General features: G+C 37.0%; 1 protein-coding gene across 31 annotated transcripts in view; it reads left to right on the top strand.

The window, feature by feature from the left end:
• KIF1A (kinesin family member 1A) overlaps positions 1-23,328 on the top strand; it is a 107,969-nt gene that overhangs the window by 46,467 nt on the left and 38,174 nt on the right. For 7 of the 31 annotated variants that reach the window (XM_039356398.1, XM_039356396.1, XM_039356394.1 and 4 more), the window contains 12 exons: positions 3,268-3,401; positions 4,786-4,865; positions 5,464-5,539; positions 6,214-6,293; positions 7,419-7,525; positions 8,115-8,198; positions 8,524-8,704; positions 8,973-9,045; positions 11,023-11,116; positions 15,732-15,880; positions 16,225-16,403; positions 17,918-18,055. In XM_039356398.1, coding sequence (XP_039212332.1) covers positions 3,268-3,401; positions 4,786-4,865; positions 5,464-5,539; positions 6,214-6,293; positions 7,419-7,525; positions 8,115-8,198; positions 8,524-8,704; positions 8,973-9,045; positions 11,023-11,116; positions 15,732-15,880; positions 16,225-16,403; positions 17,918-18,055 — 1,375 coding nt within the window. Of the gene's footprint in view, positions 1-3,189; positions 3,402-4,785; positions 4,866-5,463; positions 5,540-6,213; positions 6,294-7,418; positions 7,526-8,114; positions 8,199-8,523; positions 8,705-8,972; positions 9,046-11,022; positions 11,117-15,731; positions 15,881-16,224; positions 16,404-17,917; positions 18,056-19,248; positions 19,504-23,328 lie in introns of all 31 variants that reach the window. The other 24 variants (XM_039356379.1, XM_039356375.1, XM_039356373.1 and 21 more) reach the window with 5 other exon arrangements.

Raw genomic sequence — 23,328 nt, 5'->3', positions numbered from 1 at the left:
TCCAACCATATTACTAAATAGAAACAATTCATAGAAACTGCTGCACAGAGTTGTGGCAAGATACTGGTTTGTTGAGTTTTAGTGTTTGTATTAGAATACTAAATACTTCTTCCACAAAAATGGCATTTCTCTCCTTCATAATGTCCAAGGACACCCACATGTCCTTCTGGAATATGCTTTAGAGAGATTTTTTTTTTCCTGGACCTGTTGTATACATAGAAAAAAATCGATTTAATATCCAAATATATTCCAGGCCCTGTTGTGTTTGAATAGAGGCACTGCAGCATTCCATTTTAGCCGAGTAGTTTTTCATTATCTGGTGATCTATAAACTCTACTCCATCTCCTTAATTTCAGAAACGTTTCCATTTGAGTTTGCTCTTGAGATTCCTTCCTCTGTGCTGTATCTGTGTCCTGCTGCTTGTGCTATTGCTATTCTGCTGCTGCTTCTGCTGGAGCTGGATCAAATGAATTTGTTCTGCTAGGGGAAAGGAAACACCCAGCCCCAAAGCACTAAAATATCTGCTTTAGCCATTATTGGCTTAAGTATTACTAGCGATCCTGTTTGGCCCTTCTACTAGCAGTTGTACCTACTAGGAATGCTGTGGGAATAGTTCAGTTGCTGACTGCATTTGATAAAGTAATCTGGCTTTTGCTGGCATGTTAGAAGGCCTGGAGCCTCTGCCTCTATTTTGAGCAGTTCAGCCTACGCTCTGATCAAATTGGCTAACAGAACTTTCCAGTTGCCCACATCCAGGCCTATCTTCCCGGTGGAACCACATAGGATCTGCCCTTTCCCACTTTAATCTGCTGAATATAGCTGAAGATAACAAATACAACATCAAATATAAATTAGATATATGATGTATGAAATTGAAATTTTATACTTTGCAGATGCTTATCACTTGTCTGGGTCTCTGTTATTTTAACTCATTAGTCCTGGTCAGAGATCTAAAGTTTTTCTATATCCATTCCCAATAAATTGATATCTGTTTTATTCTTCAGTCTTACCCCTCTGTGCGTCAAGATGGGTTGGAATTGCAATATCTAGTTGAACAAAAAGGGTTGTCTGAAAAGTCTGAGTCTATCATCTATCTATCTATCTATCTATCTATCTATCTATCTATCTATCTATCTATCTATCTATAATCTATCTTCTATCATATATCATCTCTCGCTCTCTCTTTCTCTCTCTCATCTCTTTCTCATCTATATCATATGTCTATCTACATACACTCACGCATATATGCACTTATTCATTCTCATTCCCATGCGCGCGCGCGCGCACACACACACACACACATTCATACTTAACAGGTGGCAGCAGCACCTACTTAATCTTAGCTGATTTGAAAGCTAATCAGGGTTTAGTGAGGATTTGGATGCAGAACTACCTGGGAATTATAGGCTTTGGATAGACTGGGAAGTCAAAACAATTTCTGGAGAAAAAAATAACAGCACTTACATCACCCATGCCACTCGGAGCTGCATAATCTGAGGGAAACTTTACTTTTTACTAATAAAATGAGATTTCTGTCTTGTAAAACTCTCAAAGGTTTCATCATATATCTCAAATATGTGATGCCCATTCTGATACTATAAGAAAAGTGCGTATCACTACTTCTGTCATCCATCCAGTTTAAGAAGTGTAAATAAGAAAACAGAATATCAAAAGTATCATAATTTGGGGCATCATCTTACAGTTTTTGAAGATTTCAAGCATTTTAATCTGATTTGCACATATTAGAGGATCCTTCTAAATAAGCAACTCACTGTACTACCAGTCAACAGAATATTGTACATTAGTTTTAAAATCCTGAAGAGATGTAAAGATATTTAAAAAAACAAGATTAAAGAAATAGTGGGAAAATAACATTGTTTGGAACCTGTATCAAATTTCATGTTTGAGATAAACAACTGCACAATAAAAACATTTTTGGAACCATTCAAAAAAGGAATATCCTATTAGGCAATTTATTACTTTTCTTTTTTCTCTGAGAATGTTGACCAAAATACTGTAGTCGTAGTTATTTTTGTTTTCATTTCTATTTGTCAGGATTGCTTTTAATGAGTAGTGATATAAAAATGTTTTAAACGACTAAATGTTAATTGGATGCTGAAATTATATTGTTATTCTCAGTTAAACCTCCAGAAGGAAGAACATTCTAGAGATGAGTTAGAGGAGAAACTCTATTTTGCTCCTATAGGAGCATGCATCTTGTGTGACAAACATAACATATTTTTATTAATATCCCTGTATTAGATGGCAATTCTACTTATTTCAGCATCTTTATTTACAATAAATTTCTGAATTAATTCAGTTCAAGACCCTTTCCTAGCATCTTTATGCAAATGGACAATAAATATAGCCATGAAAATGAGGTGGTTTTTTTTCTTCTATTCAGTTGTATCCAATTCTCAGAAACTCTCTGTATAAGCCCCTGCAGTTTTCTTGGCAGGGTTTTGAACCACCAGAAGTGATTTGCCATCACCTCTTTCCTAGAGCTGAGAGAAAGTGACTAGTTCAAAATTATCCAGCTGGCTTTGTGAGTAAGGTGGGCCTAGAGCTCAGGGTCTCCCAGTTTCTAGCCTGATGTCTTAACCGCCACTCCGAGCGGAAATGTCATTATCATCTTCTGAACTCCCATTGGCCCATTTTTCCTTTTTTTCTTATTTTTAAGTTCACCTTTCAGCTCAATGCCTCAAAAATGTAAAAATATTTTCCACTTTTCAAATGGCACTGGAATGAATGATTACAAATAAATAATTCAGGTGGTATGGAATCTTGATACCTCATGCATGTCCTTAGTGGATGCGGTCACTGAGGTCTTCCTGCCTAGCATATTATTAAACAAGATGGCTCTGGAATGATAGCTGAGGGTTTCTTTTTTTAAAATAAAAATAAAAATTGGTGCCTATTTCCCTCAAAGCACAGGATTCAGCAAAGTTTGCTGTACTAGTTTTAAGTGAGGTTGCACAGGGCGTAGTGTGAACGCTCCAACTAATATGAAGTTCCAGCCCTGTCCCTTCCAGCTACATTACTGTCTGCATATCTCTGTGTTGAAATTTCTATCTTTCTCCTCATTGCATCATGTTGCTATTTCCCAACTGCAATTCTTTTTTCTATCCTTTCCTTCCTTCTTCTTGTCTTGTTTCTTTCCTTTTTCTTTCCCCCCCTTGAATCCCATAGACATGTCCGACTTTGAGAACAATAATGATAATCGTAGAGTGGCAGATATGAGTCAACGGAATGACAATCTCTCCACAGTGACCAATGCCTTGGTAGGAATGAGCCCATCCTCCTCACTCTCCGCTTTGTCCAGTCGAGCTGCCTCAGTCAATAGTCTACATGAGCGCATCATGTTTGCTCCTGGTAGTGAAGAAGCCATTGAAAGACTCAAGGTAAGAGTCATTATGAAGAAGACCATGTTTGACCTGTAATGATGTGGAGGGAATGTGGCAGAAAGAAGAGCAGAAGCAAGTATTATTAGGTGGCAGCTTGCAATTTATTCCAATTATAATAATTTGAATTATTTTATTCTTTTTAAAATTAAAAAGTGCAGAAAAGAGTACAGTTAAAGAAAAGAGGAAAAAGAAACAACTTCCATTCTTCTTTACAGCAATTACAAACTCATTGTCCCTTTACACTCCTTAACATTATAATAATCCTATTAGCTCCTCATTCAATGTTTTTTCAATCATTAAATCCAGAAATAAGCATTTCAGAATTTTTTCCATTTTTAGCAAGAATCCAATAAAGAATTATTTTATTCCAATATATTCTTTTCTGAGATTATAAGGGAAAACAAAGTAAGGAAACAAAAAATTATTTACAATGCACACCCTCTATATAGTCCAATCACAATAAAAATATAGTTACCGTAAATGCCGGCGTACAAGGTGACCCGGCGTCTAAGACGACCCCCGTCTTTATAGCCGGGCCGCATTCCTAGAACGTCATCTTATACGCCGGAAACTACCAGTATTTCCAGCGTATAAGACAACTCGGTGTATAAGACGACCCCCCGTCTTTGGCGCCGATTTCAGCGCTCGCGGAAGTCGTCTTATACGCCGGCATTTACGGTACATAAAAATTAAGCAGCAGCATTACACAAAAGCATTAAAAATTAATATACAACACAATATATAATCACAATTAAAATAATATTTACCCAATCATAACCACTCAAATCTAACTTTATTGACAGGATTTACGTCAATACAGTCTTGTTGCTAGTCTTTAAAGCCAGTTGTTTATGTATTGACATGCTGTAAAGTGTTGAAGACCTGATTGTACTCCCAGCTCCTAGTTATGAGTGATGGAGTCCTTTGTTCAATATGTTTGTGTATTATTTGGGGCTGATGCCCAGATCCCCCACCTTGTTTTATTTTGTGCTGTGTTTGTATGGTTATATATTGTGAGCCACCCAGAGTTGGTTTGAAGATAGGTAGCTCATAAATTGAATACATACATACAGTTTAAATAGCCTTAGTTTATTTGACTGATTTGAGCTTCTAAATGCATGGCTTCATTTAGAATTTGTATACAATAGAAGTGCAACACCATAATAATATTGTTCCAATTGTTATATCCCCAGCCTACTGATATTAAAATTAGAATTCTCATCCTGACAGAACTCTGTTCTGAGACATCTGGAGAATATTAGATTGCCAAAGTCTTTGTAGAATAACAGTATGATATCTGCCTAATGTATTTTAGGCAAAATATTTTTGGTCCAGTCATATGACAGTCATGAAACACTTCTATTTAACTTGAACTCTGTAGGAAACGGAGAAGATAATTGCAGAGCTGAATGAAACATGGGAAGAAAAACTGCGTAGAACAGAAGCAATTCGTATGGAGAGGTAGGAATAAGGCAGCTATTTTAGTCTAGAGCATTGTTAATGCCACAAGGTTCAACATTTTATCTCATCATCATACCTTTTTCTTTTGTTACCGTTAGAGTTGCAGGCTGAAAGTGCTACATGAAGCATTTATTTTATAAAACAAAAGAGTTTTTGTGGGGCTGAATGAAATACCCTCCAGTTCAACATCATTTCAGGAAGGGTATCCATATCATCCTTTATAACTGTGGCAAGGAAATATCCCATGTGATGGCACAATATCATAATGATTTCTTATTAAAATTCTAATTAGAACACTCATCACATGAACGATATTTCAATTGTAAATTAGCTGTAGTGAGTAGTAAGTGTGGGAAAGTATAAGATGAGATTTCTTTAAACACTAGTTTTCTTATATGAATTAAAAGCATGTCAACCATTGGAGAGAATTGTTGAAGTCTAACGATACCAATGATGGCAAACCTTTTTCAGGCTTGGCATGTCAAAAATTCAGAAAATGCCTTACTTGATTCTGCTGGCTCTTATTTCTATATTATCTCTTACAATGTTATCTAGTTTTAGCAAACTTTTCAAAAATTCATCTTTCTTTCTTTTTCAGAGAAGCTTTGCTGGCAGAAATGGGAGTGGCTATGAGAGAAGATGGTGGTACCTTGGGAGTATTTTCTCCTAAAAAGGTTGGATTTTTTCCCCTAGATATTGATTATAAGCACTTTGAAATATGCCAATTGCTTATAAAAAATATAACAAAAAATATTGAAATAAGGAAAAATAAAGTAGCTGCACCCATTTTTGGAATGTAACACTTAGCATGTCCTTGTGCAGCCCTTGAACTAATCGAAATTTTGATTATCCTTTTTGCTGTCAACTGCACTAAGCAGTTGAGAGGGGCAAGCTCTGTGATATAATTTCCTTCCTTTTTTAAAAAAAAAGTTACTGTGTGAAATCCTATTCGTAGGGGATCATGCTGAGGGGGCAGAGTTAAATCTAATCCTAAACATATGCTTCTTGAGATCTTTAAATGGATCTTTAAAAGGAAGAAAAAATAGGAAAGCAATTGTGACTGTGGGAAGAAGGAGGTTGAATGCTTGGTGTGTTTGATCCGGATTGGAATTTGTCATACTAGTTTCTGTAGATTGTTTTTTTCAGTATCAGTTGCATATTTTGTCTTCAATAAAGTATGTAACTTGACATGACAAGTTAGGGGATGGCTTATTTTCATAACACCCAGAGGATTGGTGCTATGACCCAGGTTGTTTCCAATGAAATGGAGGTGGTAGAAAAATATGGCTACATCTGTCCTTGGCCAGAGATGCAGGGCTAAGTTTGCTCTTCTCCATTGTTTTTGTAGACACCACATCTGGTCAACCTAAATGAGGACCCACTGATGTCTGAGTGCCTTCTGTATTACATTAAAGATGGAATCACCAGGTAACATAGTTAGAAGCAACAGAAACTATGCTAGATCAGTTTGATAGGATAGTCAGTGAGATTTTTTATATAACCATTTTGCTTTTTTATCCTTCCTGCTGAACTTTGTAGACTGGGCTAAGCTTTTTGAAAATTACCTGAAAATCTTTGAAGAAGATCCAGCCCATGATGCTTTGTATCATTTAGCAGTGTCTCTAGGATCGTTAACAAGTAATATCCTAGATTAAGTTTGGTATTTATTCCCTTTGAATATTTATTGACTTTAGAAGTTTTATGTTGCTGTTTTTCATCTTTGGATAATTTTATGGTAAAAAGCAAGTTTACTATCAGATTTCCTGAACTAACTGGCAGCTAATCACAGATCTCCTGATACTTTATGGTTCAGATCAATTCCTCAGCTTGATTTGGCAGAAGATTCACAGACATGGCTTGGCTAGGTTGAAATATTATTGCAGACCAGAAACTGTATGCAACAATTGATTATCTAATGGCAATGAAAAGAGAAGAAGCAGCTGTATTTTTAACTGAAATAGCCAGTCTATAGTTAATCTGTTACATGAAATAAAATATGATGCAAAAGCCAAATAAAGTTGCAAGTACTTCTGATGATTACCATGACTAATTGTAGAGATTCTCTATGCTCTATAAGGGTGCCTAATGTAAAAATTTAGAATCTCAACTCTTGATAGGAGATTGGAGAGACTGAGAAACAACATATCTGTAGCAAGTGACTTTTCAGAACTTTGGCATAACCACAGAATTGGTCCTGATCTTGACGTAGTAATATAATGCAGAAGTAAAATCTTGAACAATTTCAACCACTAATTTCATAATCTTAATAGACATGGAAATTCTTACAGAGGAAGATAACCACCAAGAGATATTCAGTTCAGTTATTCAGGACTTCCCATGTTATAATCATTGCTTTTAATTTGGCTACAAGCAAACTGATCTAGTAATGCAGTAAAATAAGAACTAGTATATTATACAATTGTTTATGTTCCCTGAACTTTTCTATTTGCTTGTTAAGAATACATAACAGACCCTTTGGAATGAACGAGCTATGATAATGCCTTACAGTTTTGGATCACTGGTCCCAGAATAATTGAGATTTATCTTCAACAGGGTTGGTCGAGAAGATGGTGAGAGGAGACAGGACATTGTACTTAGTGGCCACTTCATCAAAGAAGAGCATTGCATATTCCGAAGTGACACTAAATCTGGCAGTGAAGGTATGGAAAAACTCAACATTTGCAGATATTCTTCCCTATTCATGAGTAAGCCATGATCACCATATAGACACTTAGTGTTGTTATAACCATAATTTACAAAGTACAATTATCAGGCTTATGTGTCATGGTAATCTAAATATTTTAGCAGAGTGTTTAAAATCAACCAAAGAATGAATAACACATGATTTTGAATAAAATATTTGGAAATATACTAAGGGAAGAAACCAATGTTCAAAAATTAAGAAGCAGCTTTATGCACAGCCCAGGGAGGTATGTACTGTAGATATTTAGTAATACTCAATCTGTAAGTAATTATCAGCTTCACTTGGTACACATTTATTCTAACTTTTTGAAATTGAAAGGTATCTGTATATGATAATTGTGAGGAGTATCAACTTCCAGATTTTGAAGCTGATCTATGTGGCCCATAAACAACATGGTTAAGTTACTATGATTATCCTTCACTTCCTCATATTTTTTAGAGTTGGAGATGGCTATTAACTACATATTGGAGAATAATTATGTACATATTTCATAAAACATCTTCAATAGTTTTGACTTTCTAAATTCCATTTGTATTTTTTTACAGCTGTTGTGACCCTGGAACCTTGTGAGGGTGCAGATACTTACGTCAATGGAAAGAAAGTAACAGAACCCAGCATCTTAAGATCAGGTAGTTTCACTTTCTAAGAGAACACATTGAGCAGTAGATCCTTAGTATAAAGACCAAGTGCTTCAGCAGATGCCTTGCAACAGATTGATTGCTTGCCAGACCATGACAGATTCATAAGAATTATTTTTGAAGGAAAAACTGTGTTATCCTAAATAAACTGGTGTTTGACCATGATTTGCAGTCACGTTGCATCTTATATGCATGAGAGATGTGAGATAGAAGTCTGCAACAGAGTTATTGTATCATCTTAGTATTGAATTTGATAGATTTTGAAATACAACCCATGTACACCCCTGTTAAATATGTCCCCTCCCCCTTTCTATAGGAAATCGCATCATCATGGGGAAAAGCCACGTATTTCGATTTAACCATCCGGAACAGGCACGGCAAGAGAGGGAACGAACACCTTGTGCAGAGACTCCTGCTGAACCAGTGGATTGGGCTTTTGCCCAGAGGGAATTGCTAGAGAAACAAGGCATTGATATGAAGCAGGAAATGGAACAGAGGTGAGTAAGAATAAAAGTATGAAACAACTCATGAACAAGAATTAAGAGGTCCTGGCTAAATGGTATGTCAAACACTTTACATATAGACATCCAAGGTATAGGGCTAAAGGGAATGGGAAAGATCTCTGTCTGAGACATCCAAACAGGCTCTGCATATCAGGGAACCCATCATTTTTTTGCTTATATATGGGTGGCAAAAATGAAAGGCTATGGACGTTGTCTCTTGATTGTTGGTCCTGTACTGTCGATTTTTTATTCCTGTTTCTAGGCTTCAGGAATTGGAAGATCAATATCGAAAGGAAAGAGAAGAGGCTAATTACCTTCTAGAACAACAAAGACTTGTAAGGATTCCTTTGATTATGCAATTTCCTGAATTTTAGGATGTATGTCTTATTGTAACTATTGTATTCAAAATACAGTTCAAAATCATGTTCATAATGGTATATACAAGGAAATGTACATGCAAATGATTGTGCATTTTTTTCAGAAATTTTGCAGAAATGTAATAAATTATGATGAAATATATGAGCCTAGAATGGGCTAGAAATAGACTGATTTATCTAGTCTTTCCTAGTTATTTGCAAAAGGAATAATGTCTAGAATATGTCATGTCATGATATTTCTGATAAACTTAGTTTCACCAGTCATGTTTATCAAACAACAGAGTCACCAAGTTCTTACAAACTGTTTAACATAAAATTCTATAATTCATTAAAGAATTTACTATTTGGAATAGCTTCATTTCCCACTTTTACAGGCATTCAAACTGCAGTAAATGAAGAGAACACAATAAATTATTTTTTTTCTTTTTTGCAATAATTTTATTAAATGCTACATTAGAAAGATAAAAACTAATGCAAACTAAAAGAAATAAAATAGTAAAAAGAAAAAATAGAAAGTGCAGAAAAAAATAGAAAGAAAAATAAAAAATAAACAATAAGAATATAGTAAAGAAAAAGAAAAAACATATAAAGAAGTAACTTCCTCCTTAGTATAAGTAATAGTATACATATGAACAATTTTAGTAACATCACTTTCTCCTAAACTACAAAGAAAATATATGTTTCCCCATATCTCATTCTTATCTATACACAAAATTTTAAATCTTGTCATTCAGTTCTAGTCAACAGAAATCCATTAAGGGTTACTAGAATAGCAACATACAATATCTATTTTAACATTGATCAAATAAACCGCTTTTATATAATTTTCATTTATTTTTAACAATCTTGATGTTTAATCCTTTCAAATAATGTCCTAGAACTTGATTTCTTTTTCTTTTTTTTTTTTTGCTTCTTCTCACAAAATCCTCTAACAGGCTTCTTTTGTAAATTTAATTTAGGAAAGTTATTCAAATCACTCTTCTGGCTTATTTTGTGTGTGTCCCTTTTAATTATTAAGACATCATGTAGTTTCACTTGTATATCCAATATATCATCTTTTTCCAGATCATTCTTGTAGCGTTCCATTTTAAAATTCATGTTGAAATCAATTTATGTCTAGTTCATAAAGCTTGTTCCTCTTCCATAATTTAATTTACACACAGTCTATGTATAATGAGTCATTATTAAAATTAAGTTCTGAGTTAATTGTTCACAAATATCTTTCAATGCATCCAATATTATTTTGTTCTGTTCTGTATTAACAAGTTGAATATACTTCTTTAGTTGTAATCTTTACTTCCTCCTGATTAATTCTAATGTCCAACTTTCAAAGTCTCATCTTGGTTTTTTTTTCAGACTTCAAAACAGCTATTTCCAACAGGAAGGATTCTTATAATTAATTTCAAAGCTATCTGGAATCTTAGTCCATTTATAACTTTCTAAAAACACTTTAATCACCCTTTTGCCATTTATTCACTCAAAAATGATTTTTCTAAGTCCTTAAACCTGTACTTTAAATTATTTTCATTAAGGATCAAAGGAACCTCGCCCAGTAAATGTCATAAAACCTGCCTTTCCAAAGATTCTTAATATTTGAAAAGCAGTAAAAATAATTCCAAAATGATTAAGAAATGAGGCTCAGCTGAGCTTTATGCTGATATAGGCTACATTACGAGTTTAGTTGGAATCCCTCAGTTCCCAGCTGTTCATCTCTCTCTAGCTGATTGCAAAAACCTCAGTTCCTATAGTCTACTTGGGATGAGCTGGTGTTCAAAATACATGTGAGTGATTTCATGATTCTCCAAAGAGATTTTGCTGGCCAGGCTTTATCTTCTGGCCACTGATTTGTCATCCCTGCTTCTTCAGGGATGCCATATCTTACTGGAAGTGTCAGAACACAATAAATTCTTGGCTGTTTTCCTCTTGTCATTTTAGGATTATGAGAGTAAATTAGAGGCTTTACAGAAGCAAATGGACTCAAAATACTACACTGAAGCTAATGAGGAAGAGGAGGAACCTGAGGATGAAGGTGAGCTTCTAGGAAGTAAAAAAACTGCTGGAGGTAGCTTCTTATAAAACAATATTGTATTCAGTAGAAGAGAATATATGTAGCTCAGGATTGAACTGTGGAGTCTTTGGTATTCTCTGAGCTGGGTTGTTTCCTTGCAGACTTTTCATTACCCAACTAGGTAACATCATCAGTGTTGACCACAAAAAGCTAAGAAGGGAACAAAAACGGCCAGGATATATTCCAACAGCCAATAGCCAGATAAGCAGGGATTAACACAAGAGGCCCCTTTATGGATTACTGCCTTGTCGTGGCGAAGGGGCTTGCGTAACTCAATGAAGCTATAAGCTATGCCGTGCAGGGCCACCCAAGACGGACAGGTTATAGCAGAGAGTTCTGACAAAATGTGATCCACTGGAGAAGGAAATGGCAAACCACTCCAGTATCTTTGCCATGAAAACCCCATGGACAGTACTAAAAGGCAAAAAGATATGACGCTGGAAGATGAGCCCCTCAGGTCGGAAGGTGTCCAATATGCTACTGGGGAAGAGCAGAGGGCTAGTACTAGTAGCGCCAGAAAGAATGAAGCGACTGGGCCAAAGCCGAAAGGACGCTCAGCTGTGGATATATCTGGTGGTGAAAGGAAAGTCCGATGCTGTAAAGATTTTTTCTCCATAGGAACCTGGAATGTAAGATCCATGAATCAAGGCAAGCTAGACATAGTGAAAAAAGAGATGACAAGACTGAACATCGACATCTTAGGAATCAGCGAACTAAAATGGACAGGAATGGGTGAATTTAACTCAGATGACCATCAGGTATACTACTGTGGGCAAGAATCCCTCAGAAGAAATGGAGTAGCCTTCATAGTCAATAAAAGAATAGGAAAAGCAATACTGGGATACAATCCCCAAAATGACAGAATGATCTCAATTCGAATCCAAGGCAAACCATTCAATATCACAGTAGTCCAAATCTATGCCCCAACCACTGGTGCTGAAGAGGATGAAATTGACCGGTTCTATGAAGCCCTACAGCACCTTATAGAATTAACACCAAAAAATGATGTCCTTATCATCATGGGGGATTGGAATGCTAAGGTAGGAAGCCAAAAGATAACCGGAATAACAGGCAAGTTTGGCCTTGGAGTACAAAATGAAGCAGGGCACAGGCTAATAGAATTTTGTCAAGAGAATACGATGGTCATAACAAACACTCTTTTCCAACAACCCAAGAGACGGCTCTACACATGGACATCACCAGACGGTCAACATAGAAATCAGATTGACTATGTGCTCTGCAGCCAAAGATGGAGAAGCTCTATACAGTCAGTAAAAACAAGACCAGGAGCTGACTGTGGCTCAGATCATGAGCTTCTCGTTGCAAAATTTAGGCTTAAATTGAAAAAAGTAGGGAAAAGCACTAGGCCACTCAGGTATGAACTAAATCATATTCCTGATGAATATACAGTAGAGGTGACAAATAGATTTAAGGAACTGGATCTGATAGACAGAGTGCCTGAAGAACTATGGATGGAAGTTCGCAACATTGTACAAGAGGTAGCAACTAAAACCATCCCAAAGAAAAAGAAATGCAAGAAAGCAAAATGGCTGTCTGAGGAAGCTTTGCAAATAGCTGAGGAAAGAAGGGAAGCGAAAGGCAAAGGAGAAAGAGAAAGATACACCCAATTGAATGCAGAATTCCAGAGAGTAGCTAGAAGAGATAAGAATGCCTTCTTAAATGAACAGTGCAAAGAAATAGAAGAAAACAACAGAATAGGGAGGACCAGAGATCTCTTCAAGAAAATTGGAGATATGAAGGGAACGTTTCATGCAAAGATGGGCATGATAAAGGACCAAAATGGCAGAGACCTAACAGAGGCAGAAGAGATTAAGAAGAGATGGCAAAACTACACAGAAGAACTATACAAGAATGAGCTTAACATCCCAGATAACCACAATGAGATGGTCATTGACCTCGAACCAGACATCCTAGAATGTGAAGTGAAATGGGCCTTAGAAAATCTGAGCAACAACAAAGCTAGTGGAGGTGACAGTATTCCAGCTGAGCTATTCAAAATCTTAAAAGACGATGCAGTAAAAGTGCTACACTCAATTTGCCAGCAAATTTGGAAAACTCAACAGTGGCCACAGGATTGGAAAAGGTCAGTTTACATTCCAATTCCAAAGAAAGGCAATGCCAAAGAATGTTCAAACTATCGCACCATTGCACTCATTTCACATGCTAGTAAAGTTATGCTTAAAATCCTACAAGCTAGACTCCAGCAGTATGTGGATCGAGAACTACCAGAAGTACAGGCAGGATTTCGAAGAGGCAGAGGAACTAGAGATCAAATTGCCAACATACGCTGGATCATGGAGAAAGCTAGGGAGTTCCAGAAAAACATCTACTTCTGCTTCATTGACTATGCAAAAGCCTTTGATTGTGTGGATCACAACAAATTGTGGCAAGTTCTTAAAGAGATGGGAGTACCAGACCATCTCATTTGTCTCTTGAGAAACCTATATGCGGGTCAAGAAGCAACAGTGAGAACCGAACACGGAACCACTGATTGGTTCAAAATTGGAAAAGGAGTCCGGCAAGGCTGTATACTGTCGCCCTGCCTATTTAACTTATATGCAGAGCACATCATGAGAAAGGCAGGGCTAGATGAATCAAAGTTGGAATTAAAATTGCCGGGAGAAATATCAACAACCTAAGATATGCAGATGATACCACTCTAATGGCAGAAAGTGAAGAGGAACTAAAGAGCCTCTTGATGCGGGTGAAGAAGGAGAGTGCAAAAGTTGGCTTGAAACTCAACATTAAGAAAACCAAAATCATGGCATCCGGCCCTCTCAATTCCTGGCAAATAGATGGGGAAGAAATGGAGGTAGTGACAGATTTTATTTTTCTGGGCTCCAAGATCACCTCAGATGGGGACTGCAGCCAAGAAATTAAAAGACGCTTGCTCCTGGGGAGGAAAGCTATGGCAAATCTAGACAGCATTCTAAAAAGCAGAGACATCACCCTGCCAACAAAAGTGCGTATAGTCCAGGCCATGGTTTTCCCAGTTGCAATGTATGGCTGTGAAAGTTGGACCATAAGAAAGGCTGAGCGCCAAAGAATTGAGGCCTTTGAACTATGGTGCTGGAGAAGACTCCTGCGAGTCCCTTGGACTGCAAGGCGTTCAAACCGGTCAGTCCTAGAAGAGATCAACCCCGACTGCTCTTTAGAAGGCCAGATCCTGAAGTTGAAACTCAAGTACTTTGGCCACCTAATGAGAAGGAAGGATTCACTGGAGAAGAGCCTAATGCTGGGAAAGATTGAGGGCAATAGAAGAAGGGGACGACAGAGAATGAGATGGCTGGATGGAGTCACTGAAGCAGTAGGCGTGAATTTAAATGGACTCCAGAAGATGGCAGAGGACAGGAAGACCTGGAGGAACGTTGTCCATGGGGTCGCGATGGGTCGGACACGACTTCGCAATTAACAACAACAACACAAGAGGATATATCAAGCATTAAACAATAGTCTAATCAGGAACTATGAAGGAGAAAAACCACACTCACACCAATAGCAGTAGAGAAACTGTTGAAGGTGTATATGTGAACAAACCCCACATTGACTAGCACTAGTTGGGTGATGAATTGTCTGCAACCAAACAACCAAGCTCAGAGAGCACCAAGGACTCTACAATATTGTATTCAACTGCAAATGTCCCAGTAAATGGACAAACAGTCTTTGGTACTCTTCAGAGAAGCAACAGAGAGGAAATGTCTAGCTTCTGCTTAATTGGTAAATTATCCCTGGATTTATTTGTTAACCTGAATCATGTATTGAAATGGGACAATTTTATTTATGTAGTTTTGTGGGTTCAAGAATCGTCATTTACATTCTTACAATTACATTCTTACAATCTTAGCAAATTTTTGGTTCAAATTACAGAAGGAATTTGGCTGTCTTTTCATAATTTTTCATTTATTAGTTTTTTCTTTTTTCCCCAAGCTAAATTAAGAATTCTATTCTTTTTTTCTTTTCTCTTCTTTACCCTTTTCTATAATAAGTTAGGTTTTTTAAAAAGCATATAGTATTTTATACACTATTGATAAATATACCTAGATATGTTGCTATTTAATTTGTATATAATATTATAAATTAATAAACATGGCTTTTAAAAATATTAATTGTAATGTTTTAAACATTTTTAAAGAGCTGTGCTCTACGTTAGAAAACTGACCAAGCAGTGAATAATTCATAGAAATCTTGATTTAGAAGGGACTATTTATGCTTTCAAATCCAGTTCAATGCAGGAATCCAAAATGAAATTTGTAACCGAGAAGTCTTCAACCTCTGCCTGAACACCTCCAAAAATGGAACCCAACTATCATTGCCATATCCTGTTTTTATTCATTTTGTGCTGAGGTGTCTTATGACAGACTTTCTTCTGATTCTGTATACTTTTACAAGAGAAAGGCTCTCCTCATGTATCATTTTGTGAAATTGACCTATATACATGTTTCATATTATCTCGTGAGAGAGGTCAGGCAATATGGGCATACCTGATCAGGCAATACTTGAAAACAAATAGTTGACCTTGCAGAGGTATTTCGTTTTGTTTTGTTTATCTCATTAGTTCAGTGGACAGAGCGAGAGTTTGAGTTGGCACTCTGGGCCTTTAGGAAGTGGAAATGGTATCAGTTTACATCTCTTCGAGACCTACTGTGGGGCAATGCCATTTTCTTGAAGGAGGCCAATGCGATCAGTGTGGAACTGAAGAAAAAGGTGAACAGTTTTTAGAAAATTAATATTTCCTTCCTTTCTTTCTTTCTTCCTTCCTTCCTTCCTTCCTTCCTTCCTTCCTTCCTTCCTTCCTTCCTTCCTTCCTTCCTTTATCCTAAGAGGGTGTTACAAAATAGTTTGAAAAATAAATTTGGTCCAAGGGATGGATTCTTCCCACCCCATCATCTAATAACATCAGGTGGTAGGGCTTCAATAATGGGAAAGCCCCCCCCCCCGCAAACTTTTGCTAAATTTAAGTCCCATCTTTTCTGTAAAATATAGAATTTTAAAAAATGTGGTTGCCTTTGTGACAATGCTAACCAGCCACATTTATATTTCACTTCCAGGTTCAGTTTCAGTTTGTACTCCTCACAGACACCTTATACTCACCTCTGCCTCCAGACCTGCTTCCTCCAGATGCTGCCAAAGACCGGGAGAAACGTCCTTTCCCAAGGACCATTGTGGCAGTAGAGGTGCAGGACCAGAAAAATGGAGCAACCCATTATTGGACTCTGGATAAACTCAGGTAGGTGTAAATTTTTAAAGCCAAGATGGCTGTTGTTGTTAATTGCGAAGTCGTGTCCGACCCATCGCGACCCCATGGACAACGTTCCTCCAGGTCTTCCTGTCCTCTACCATCTTCTGGAGTCCATTTAAGTTCACACCTACTGCTTCAGTGACTCCATCCAGCCATCTCATTCTCTGTCGTCCCTTCTTCTATTGCCCTCAATCTTTCCCAGCATTAGGCCCTTTTCCAGTGAGTCCTTCCTTCTCATTAGGTGGCCAAAGTATTTGAGTTTCAACTTCAAGATGGCTACTAGCTGGCTAAAAGAGGTGATTTTTAATCATGTAGGGGAAAAAAATGGCATGATATTCTTACCTGGAAGCAAAATGAATTAACTTATTTTAAAATACAACAGGAGTTTCTTAGTGAAAAGAATATGATTTAAATTGCCAGGCTAAATCATGTGACTGCCTGTTAAAACAGCCAGTTCAGTGGACAGTGATTTGGGCTGAGAGGGTTGAATGTGGTAAACAGAATTATATTACATAATATGTAAGTCTGCAGAATTATCCAGTCTTTGGTGCAAGATGGCCGTGTTAATTCATAATACTATTTGGTCTGTGATGGAGATCTCACATGCTCCTTTTTACTTATAGAAATAGCAATAGCACTTAGACTTATATACCGCCCCATAGTGTTTTACAGCTCACTGGGTGGTTTACAATGTCAGCATATTGCCCCCAACAATCTGGATCCTTATTTTACGGATCTTGGAAGGATGAAAGGCTCGGGATTGAATGCCACACTTGGGCAGACTTCGCCTGTAATACTGCATTCTAACCACTGCGCCACAAGGGCTCCTTATCTTAATAGGTTCATCACATGGACTGAAATCTGATTTCTATGCATGCCAAAATAATTATAGTTTCCTTTCCTGTTGTTAATTCCCTTCTCTGCTATAATTCATTTTCCTATATATGGGCATTTTATTTTTAAGCATACCAAAGAAGTTATATACCTGTGAATAGCTATGACTTCAATGGCTGCAGTCTTCAAATCTGCAAATATAGTCTCTTATTATAAATTTGGACATCCTCAGAACTTAGAGCTTTTTTTATGTCTGCATATAGTACACAAAAACAGTAATATATACATCAAATCTGACAGAATTCTAATGTTTTGCTCCAAACTGATCAAAATGGCCATTGACAGTCTTCTGTCAATGCAAGGGAAGCTTTTTTAATATAAACATCAGAACAGCCATATATATCTACTAATTCTGAGTATGCTGATGTATGGGTATAGGTCTAATTCTGCAAAATAGGTTCTTTTTCCAGTTTCTTTCCATTTCTTGAAAATCTTTTTATTTACCTGACTTGAGAGCATGCATTTAATATGTCTGAACAAGCAGAACAGGTTCCTATACCAAATTCTTAGTATATCAAGTAAGATAGTGGTATGTACAGGTAAACTGGTTGGGCCACATTTTCTCAACTATTGTTTTGATAGAAAATCTATTTTTTCCACCATTGCAGGCAGAGGTTGGACTTGATGCGGGAGATGTATGATCGGGCAGCTGAAGTGCCCTCTAGTGTTATAGAAGACTGTGATAATGTGGTGACGGGCGGGGACCCCTTTTATGATCGCTTTCCTTGGTTCAGGCTGGTTGGCAGGTGAGAGTTTTGGTTTTCTTTGTCAAAAAATATAGAGCAACCCCCCCCCCCAAAAATCCATAGCTAGGCAAAGCAAATGGTATGTAACGCAAGCGCTCCTTCCACTAAGGATGAATGATCATATTACATTTCAGATCATAGTTCAGGATGTTAAGATCACATCTCACATTTGATAAGAAATCAGGTCAACATCCCCATTCCATGTTGGAGTGGATTGTCCATTCATTTGATGCAGAGCCTTTTAAATATGATCTGCAAATATAGTTGCATCATATACGTTTTTCACAAAACCATACCTAGTATCAAGATGCATGGTGTCCAGAATACTGAGAGCTGAAACTTTATGGTCTGTACGCTCTGTGATTCAGCATGATGCCCTCCTCGCTTCCCAATTCTGTGTAGTTTAGCTCATACAAGCTAAGTTGTAGCCCATCATAACTTTCTGCTAGCTGAATATGATTTCTGAATTGTGAAAACCATCACAATTAGATGTGATGGGAACATGACACCAGTTCATTATCTTATTACCATGTAGATCCTCTTAGAGTATAATGCTTCTAGATGACAATTGTAGCAACCAAAACCAACCAAAATCAAACAAAAACATTGAAGGGTAGCTCAGAAACTCTTTTATAGGATTTTGTACCTTTGTGTAGGTGTGTGTGCTTGATGTATGGAGTGTGATATCTGCCTATATACTGCCTAGTATATATTGTATGTTCTCATGTGCTTCACATGCAACTATTAGAGAAAAAATGGCATACCATCAGTTGAGAGTTGTTTGGAGTCCAAGTAGAAAGGGTTTAGTTGTAGAATTTTAAAAAATCAAAGATATGGTTAAAGAAATATTCCATGCATTTGGGAGGGTTCATGATGGACATCTTTCCCTTATCAAAATCTCAATTTGATGAAATGGACACCAGGAAAGTTTTCATCCCATACATCAAATCTTCACAATTTTCAGCTGATGGCATTTGTGGCTCTTTTGTTAGATGTGTTTGATCTGGGAAGTTTTTCTTTAATGTCCTTCCTTATTAATTCTGCTGCTTGATTTTAAAGAAGGGGCAAAGCAAGCCTAGTCTCTCTCTCTCTGTCTCTCTGTCTTTCTCTCTCTCTGTCTGTCTGTGTACACACGTGCATATGTTAGAATAGCTGGTGTTAACATGTCTCCTATCTTGTTGTACTAACCTTAGTTCAGATATCTCTGGCTGCAACAGCTCTCCTATTTTCAACACATGCATGAGCGAGCGCATGGCTGATCTCACCCCCTCCCCCACCTTCTCGAACCCTGACTCCGACATCACCGAGCCTGCTGACGAGCAGCACGTGGGGAAGGAGGAGGAGGAGGAGGAGGAGGACCTGGAGGAAGACATCTTTCCGGAGTACCCGCTGTATGATGGCCAGGATCCATTTTACGACCGCTCCCCCCTGTTCAGTTTAGTAGGAAGGTTGGTGAGGTCTTAGGAGAGCATGCTGGGAAGGAACTAGCTCTTTCGCATAAGAGACCTGCTTTCCCATCTCAAACACACAGGGGCTTGGGGGGGGCAAAAGACATTTCAGAGGAAAAACCCCTCCCCCAACCCTCCCCACGGGGATGAGTAGTTAAAAGGAAGACCAACTACAGAGTGAAATAACACATGACAAAAGGCAAAGCATCTGTAAATGGGTGTGATATAAGCTGCTGGCAGCATGAGCACTTTGGCAATCGTACATTTCTGAAGGGTGTCTGTGTATGTGCATTAGATTGCCATATCCTAAAGTTCTAGTCTCATAGACTCAAAATTGAGCATAATTTCCTAAGAACTAGCACTGAGAGAAGATTCTTTGTTTTTTCTTAATTAAGTGGGTCAGTAGTTTTTTAAAATGTATATTAATTTATATATGGCAGGATATTCACAGAAAATTAGAATCATAGATTTAATATAGTTATCCATTGATTTGGGACAGTACTAACAGATAACTGTGAAATAAAGGACTACTGAGCAGAACATGGTTAAAGAATATCTGGGATTTCGAAACTTAGAATGCTAAAGGAAAATTCCTGCCACATTACAGTTACCAGAAACACTTATATTCAGAAAGCAAACTGGGTCAGTTACTGCTTTCATATATCTATACTGAAAACTTTGTCCTTGCTGCTTTAGGACAATAAAACTGACTTTGGTTACTATAAATGCCCCAATATATCATTCTGTATAACTGTAACAAGCCTCAATGATGACAAAATAATGGCATATGATTGTAACATCATAATCTAAATGTCACAATTATGTAATAATGGCTAATGCAGATTTGCAAGATACATCATTTGTGTGGTGATGTCATAATACATGTATCATCATTTATTTCTCTATAGCCCAGCTGTGGACCCATGGCATCCTCATCTTCGTTTGGAAAAATAGAAAAATTGTCCTATTTTAGTAATTAGTGCATAATCTGATCCTCTGAGGAAGTATAATCCTAAAAATCAATCAACAGGATTGGACCAATCTATAATGTGCTTTATTTAGTTTTAGTTAAACCATTGCAGCTTATTCAAGAACCATGAATAAAACAAATCATGGTGAAATATAATATGTGAACCCAGCCTTATTGTATGGCAAAATATTGGCTGTGTTTTTTGCAATATCTTTATCAATTTGCACAGCCCAAATTATTTTTGTTTCATTAGACAACAGCCAAACACTGTCCTTCACAGGACTATTGGAATAAGCTTGTAGAAAGATGACTTAGTTGATATTAAACTCATTGGGAACCTTGGATTAACCTAGATAGTCCTCGACATATAAGCAATTGTTTAATGACCAAAGTTACAATGGCACTGAAAAAAATAACTTATGACCATTTTTCATACTTACGATCATTGAGCATCCCCACAGTCACGTGATCAAAATCCAGACACTTGGCAACTGGTTCAAATTTATGACGGTTGCAGTGTCCCGAAGTCAAGTGATCGCCCTTTGCAACCTTCTGACAATCAAAGTCAGTGGGGAAGCCAGATTCACTTAATAACCGTGTTACTAACCTAACGATTGCAGTGGTTCACCTAACAACTGTGGCAAGAAAAGTCGTAAAATGGGGCAAAACTCACTTCACAAATATTTCGCTTAGCGACAGAAATGTTGGGCTCAATTATGTTCATAAGTCAAGGACTACCTGTGTAAGGTTCTTTCTTTGGTATTTAAGCAAGTGATTAAATCTGAAAAAGTATAGAGCTGCTGTGCTTGTAATGACTGGGTAGCAGACGAAATTTCAGCCACCAAAAACCCCTTTTTCTGTGTAAATATTATCAATATAGGCATGGGCAGACAAACCCATGCATCATGATATCATCAAACAAATGGTGTGACTTTTGCACTTCTGCGAGACATCATGAAGTCATTAGATAATTATGTCATTTTTATGATGATGTCATGATGCATCTGTTTTGATATCATCATGGCTTATTATAGCTGCAACAATCTTTGAGAGTTCTGAAGTCTTGCATCTGGGCCATCCTAGTTCAGGCAGGAAATCCTGACCTAGTTTTCTCTGTTAAGTAGTGTTTAGGAAAATGGGAGCAAGTCGAGGAAACCAAGGGGCTTACAAAAGGCAGAGAGGGATAAGGGGGGAAGAGTCCTGCAGTCTCAGACCGAAAGAGCTGGCTTCTTCCCTTTTTTTTTCTCCTCTTGGGGGATTTGAGATTTTAAATCAACAAACAGGCCAAACTACCAAATAGTTCAATGAGGGAATACCCTCTTCCCCCAATCCTGTGAACTGTTCTTGGGGGTCTTTTGAGTCAGTCAAAATTGACTCCTCCCACGCAGCAGCTGTGCCGTTCACATTTCTCGTGAAGTGTGCTTTGATTGGATCTTTGTCTTTGATTTCTATTTATTTTTTCCTTATTTATTTATTTTTAGCTGCTGGCTCTATCTCCAAAGCTTAAGCAAAATTGGGGGGGTGGTTATTTCACTTTTGTCTTCTTTTGAAAGGCTTTTCTTTGGTCTGAGCATGCCATCTTTGCACCTCACCAATCTTGTGGTTAGCGACTCTGTTCCTTTAATGACACACAGCCTCTCTTTTCTGCCTTCCTTTATTCAGCTCTCTTCTACCACCTTTTTCTTCTTCTTTCTTTCTTTCCTCTTCTTGCTGATTCCTCCCCTCAACCTCTCCATCTCCTTATTTTCTTTCCTTCCCTTTGAACAATTGTATGGAAGAGCAATTTCAGCCTTGAAATGCTTAATTATTGGTTTAATTATTTCTGGCCTGCTTCACAATGGTAATGCAACGGATGATCTATCCAGTATCAAACCATCAAATATTAGAATAGATCCAATATAAAGATAGAGATAATGCTGCAGAATGACCGGATGGGTTGATAATTCTTTGTGATCTATAATGTTTTTTTCTCTCATGAAAACAGACACTATGCTATTTGTCATAATCCTTCCAACCATCAGCTTTTGTTGGTTAAATTTTTTAATTTTAATATCAAATTAAACATTTCAGAATAGTAAGGAGTCACCTGAAGATTGGACAAATAGGAAGGGAAAATCATGGTTTCAGGACTCATTGACATGCATTGAGTTTGAAAAATTATATTTTTACAAATCTAGAGAAAATCATCACCTCATGTGTAAACAATCAAAACACGTTGAGCAAAATAGTTTATATGTTAAACAAAGCTTGATATGTATTAGTCACATATGAATAACTTAGCCACTCCGTTCACCATTGTGCCAGGAGAACAGGATAACTATTAGTGCTAAAGCATAATTTTACTATCAGGTAGAAAAAAAAATTCTATAGAATATTTTATATTAGCCCATAATAATTCTAGCATGCCTGTCATGTACCATGAGAAGATTCTCATGAAGTTTGTTAAGAAATGTTTCATCTCATACAGTAAAATTTATTGCACATTTTAATATTGTTGCAGCTGCCAGGTTTTAATGAATTGCTTCTTATTAATTTCTAGGAAGGGAATAGTTAAAATAACAAAAATAATATTAAAGGAACTTGGGTTGATATACAATTGATTTAAATGATCCCAGTTCAATAATATCTTATTTCTATATAATGCTTGTTGGCTATCTTATAGAATCTTAAATTCCCATTTTTATTCCTTATTAATCAACTATATGCATCTATACTCCCTGATTTCCATAACTATATCCATCACTGAGAATGTGACAAAACTGAACATGGAGATTTTAACACATTAAGATAAAAATCTGGGACAGAGAGCGTTAAATAAAAAATCCATCAGTATGACAAATGCTTGCTTTTGTTTC

Source organism: Crotalus tigris, unplaced genomic scaffold (assembly GCF_016545835.1).
Source record: "Crotalus tigris isolate CLP2741 ecotype Arizona unplaced genomic scaffold, ASM1654583v1 scf7180000018824.943158, whole genome shotgun sequence".
Taxonomy (NCBI): domain Eukaryota; kingdom Metazoa; phylum Chordata; class Lepidosauria; order Squamata; family Viperidae; genus Crotalus; species Crotalus tigris.
Note: the sequence above shows the minus strand (reverse complement) of the source record. Positions and strands in the feature narration are given on the sequence as shown.